General features: G+C 33.8%; 1 protein-coding gene across 2 annotated transcripts in view; it reads left to right on the top strand.

Moving 5' to 3' along the window:
• The window catches only part of csnk2a2b (casein kinase 2 alpha 2b), a 12,160-nt gene extending 9,075 nt beyond the window's left edge, over positions 1–3,085 (top strand). For both annotated transcript variants that reach the window (XM_039648111.2, XM_039648110.2), the window contains 5 exons: positions 168–269; positions 380–480; positions 1,485–1,633; positions 1,720–1,802; positions 2,581–3,085. In XM_039648111.2, coding sequence (XP_039504045.1) covers positions 168–269; positions 380–480; positions 1,485–1,633; positions 1,720–1,796 — 429 coding nt within the window. In that variant the 3' untranslated portion in view covers positions 1,797–1,802; positions 2,581–3,085. The remainder of the gene's footprint in view (positions 1–167; positions 270–379; positions 481–1,484; positions 1,634–1,719; positions 1,803–2,580) is intronic.
• Positions 3,086–4,356: the final 1,271 nt, after the last annotated feature.

Here is a 4,356-nt window from a genome sequence, read left to right as displayed (position 1 = left end):
ATGCATGTAGAAATGTGTACGTACGCATATACTTAGTCATATTTATGATCAGATAAATCTTAGCACAATTTAATAATAATCAGTAAAGGTTTTTGTCACATATTGCTGTTTTCTTTTCAGGTTGCGTGTGGTTATTGGGTTTAATGTGTGTAATATTGTGTGAACAGATGTATGATTACAGTTTGGACATGTGGAGTCTCGGTTGCATGCTGGCCAGCATGATCTTTCAGAAAGAGCCCTTCTTTCATGGCCAAGACAACTACGATCAGGTGATTAGAGAGTTAAAAATAATATTTTAAAATAATATTATTATGCATTTAACCCAACTATTCTAAACACCATGTGAACATGATTTCATTCGACTTCCTCGTTCCCCCAGTTGGTGCGAATTGCAAAGGTTCTCGGAACAGAGGAGTTATTTGGCTACCTGCGCAAATACCACATTGAACTGGATCCACGATTCAAAGACCTGCTCGGCCAGTGAGTACCAGCGGAGGATGTCATGGAGGAATTTGAGAAACCAAAAAAATATATATTCTGAAAACTTTTTAATAAACAATAACAACAACATCATACAATAATTGAAAAAAAAATATATAAATTGTTTTATTATTTGATATATTTTATTAGCAAATAAAATACTATTTGTTTATTATATTTATTTATATCTCAAGTGGTTTAATTTCAATAAATCGTTTTGTGTCGATTCCAGTAACGTAAAATCGTTTATATCAAAACATATTTATTGTAGCTGATTTCCAAAGAACAATACCACAGCAATATCAACTGGACTAATATACATTTCAAACATTATTAAAGATAAGTAAACCGTAATATAATAAGAACAAATAAACAAATTAGCAATAGCATACAACTGAACAAATTTCAGGTATAGAAATGATTAAATGTTAAATAACACTGTATAGTTTCGTTTTATAAATAAAATATAGATTAATCCTAATTTAAAGTTTCAAAAGTTATTCAGTCAGGTTCAACAAGTGATTTCGTTTTTTTTTTTGTTCTTTGATTAATGTTAACGCCCACAGCAGGCCGTTATTAGGCTGCTGTCACTTTAATACCTCACGCTGGATCCAATATACTATTACACATGCTTCATTCTCAACAATTTGACATAGTTTTGTGTGTATTTGTGCGTTCAAGCACTCAATTCAGTATCGCACACTATATGAGAGGCGGTTGTCTGAGAAGATGGATGTGTGCGCAAAGAAAACAGCGTGTGGCGCGAGTGCCAAATTGAGTTCTCTTTGTAGTTGAAAATGGAATCACATTAAAATGCACACACAGGAATTGACCTTAAGTATCCGATTCCCGAATTGGAATGGATTTTCGATTCCCAACCCTAATCATTAATGATATCTGACCGAGGTTGAGTGGTCAGTACATGGATGATGAAACATCAAGTGTGATATAATCTACTGTGTTAGATTGTCCAGTTATTGAAACTCCCCTGCCGTATCCTACAGGCAAACACGGAAGCGCTGGGAACAGTTTGTGCAGACGGAGAACCAGCATTTGGTCAGCCCAGAGGCTCTGGACCTTCTCGACAAGCTGCTACGCTATGACCATCAGCAGAGACTGACCGCCACCGAGGCCATGGAGCACCCTTATTTCTGTGAGTTTGCTTACCTCATTCCTGACACACTTATATTGACACAGGAAACAGTCTAAAATTCTTAAAACACACATATTTGTCTTTAGATCCAGTGGTGAAGGAGCAGTCTCACACTAATACAGATGGCACCATAGTGTCAAGTGGAACCAACACACCCCGATGAGAGCAGGTGTCAATATTTCATCAGTGTATATTCAAATATTTTCTCCATAATTCTAGCACATTTTCAGTTTTTTGGATGTGCATATGAACCATTATTTTAATGTGAATTCTGTAGATCAAATCATCTCAAAAAATAAATTTGAACCATATTGGTTGGTTATCATTAGAGCTTTATTGTAGCAGTTCAATCGTTAATTATTTCTACTTGCTTATTTTTACATTAATTGTAAAAACAATAAAAATTGAATTACACTGATAAATGTACTCTTTAGCAACTCTCAAAACAAGTATCTATTTTCATAATGTACATCAGTTTTATATTATTATTCTTTTTTTTTTTTGGTCATTTTTGTACTTCATTTTGAAAGAACTTATTTCGGTTAGTTGCTATTGCAAAATTTCTAAGTTGAAGTAAAAAAAAAGATCTAATATTTATATTTTATTTAAATTAATGTACATTATATTAATAGAAATAATGACACTGCTGTATATGTAATGTTGTGATGCCTAAATATAAAAAAACATGTTTTATTTGTAATTTAATTAGTTAAAATGGTTTAAAATATCCCATATATCGGTTATCGGCTTAATTAGTATCAATCAGAATTGTAATATCGATGCATCTGAAAAAAAAAATAATAATCATATAATAAGACTTCCAATATCAAGTGAATTAATCCACTTGTCTGATTTTTTTTTTTATTTTTTATTTTTTTTTTATTGAGTAGTATTTAATAGTGTCTGAAATTGAAATGCGTTTTTTGTTGTTTGTTTTTTGTTTTCAGGAACCGGAAAAGGCGTTTGTTACCTCAATTTTTTTATCCCTTGTGTCTGAAACCTCTTCAAGTGTACAGTGAAAGTTGGATCTAAGCAGCACCTGTTACACCTCGTCTCTCGGACACGCCATACACTCGTATACACTCACACTTACACAGACATTTCAACTTTTCCGTGTCCATCAAGATTGGTCTGCCCCTCTATAACAGGTCTGTTCCTCTAGCTTGAAGATTTTGAAGCTTTCCCTCCCAAGTTTTAGATGAAAGGAATTTATCCTCGACTCCACCCCCAAGTACACTGGCCCCTCCCACCTTAAACTAGGCATGGAGAATGAAGACCAGAATGAACCCCGCCCCCTCTCTCCTTATTGGTCTGTGTGTCTGTCTGTTCAGTATTCAGACCTTGGCGCAGCCTCCACATACTGTAGTAATAAAGTGGCATGGTGGACCTTTATTTCTTTGCTCTAGGTAGATTGATTACTATATTAATGAAAATAAATGATTTTTATTTAGATTTATGTGCCTCCTTGTCTGTTGATGATTGAAATGGTTGCTTTTTTGCGGTGTTTGGATACTTAAAAAGATAGTCTACCCTATGAAAGTGTCATTAATTATTTTACTCAGGCTCATGCCATTCCAAACTTTTTTTTTTTTCTTCACGAAACAAAAGATGATATTTTGAAGGACACTGTCACTGGGGTCCAAACAACATCTGAGCCCATTGGGTTTCATTGAATGTAGAAAAAGAACACTGAAACAAATTACTTTATATTCCACAGAAGAAAGCACCGTTAAGTCATGCAGGTTTGGAGCGACATGACGGTAAATATGACAGAATTTTCATTTTTGATGTGAACTATTCATTTAAGATTTGTAATTTGAACAAACCACGGAACAAGCTTAAAATTATTCACTAGTAATATCGCTAGAAAATCTAAGAAAAACTTGAAAACCTCAGTAAACTTCTGGGCTAATTACCTAACCGAAACACATTCCTGTATGAGATTAATTTTTTACTGTCTATGGATTAATCAGATATAATATCACTTAGGCGTACCTCTTCCAAAAATGACTTAAATGTACAAGTGAACTTCAAGTTACGTGCTAGCTGGTGCTAGTCAGATCGTGTAAAAGACAAGTCTTGTGAGTATGCTTTAGCAACGCGCTAAAACAGCGGCGATAAAATAATTAAAAACAATACTGTACATGTATGTTTTCACATGTTTTTTTATGTTTAAAGTTTAATCTATAAAATTCTAATTCGACAAATTAAACTTACTAAAATGTTGAGATATTTTCATAAAAAGAAAACAAATATTAAAATAAAGTGACATTTTCTTCTGGAAATAAGAAATCTACTTTGTAAATTTCCAGTGGCACTTTGAATGCAAACATCGTTGTGTTAGCTTTGTAAAAACAAAATCCTCATTTTCTTTGGTTCGGTGTTGACTGGTGCGTGAGGTTAGCGCTTCATGTGTGAAACATGATCACTTCATCTCTAATGTTTAGCAATATTTTGGCAATGTGATATGCCTTTTGCCAGCCAGGTTAATTAATTGTCTCTCGCTCCCTCCCTCGCACTTGTGTGTCATGATAAAAGGTCTTTTGCATTCAAGAGATGTAGGCTACTTAAAATAAGGCCTATCAAAATACAAAACATAAAACTTTTTTTTCCCCTCAGAGGGATTACATAATTGGACGTTTTTATAGACCCTCATCTCTCAAAACACTTGGCCTTTATAAAATAAAAAAGAAAGGATAGTTTTTACCAAGGTGAGCGACTCA

Source organism: Pimephales promelas, chromosome 25 (assembly GCF_988280905.1).
Source record: "Pimephales promelas chromosome 25, fPimPro1.hap1.1, whole genome shotgun sequence".
Classification (NCBI taxonomy): domain Eukaryota; kingdom Metazoa; phylum Chordata; class Actinopteri; order Cypriniformes; family Leuciscidae; genus Pimephales; species Pimephales promelas.
Note: the sequence above shows the minus strand (reverse complement) of the source record. Positions and strands in the feature narration are given on the sequence as shown.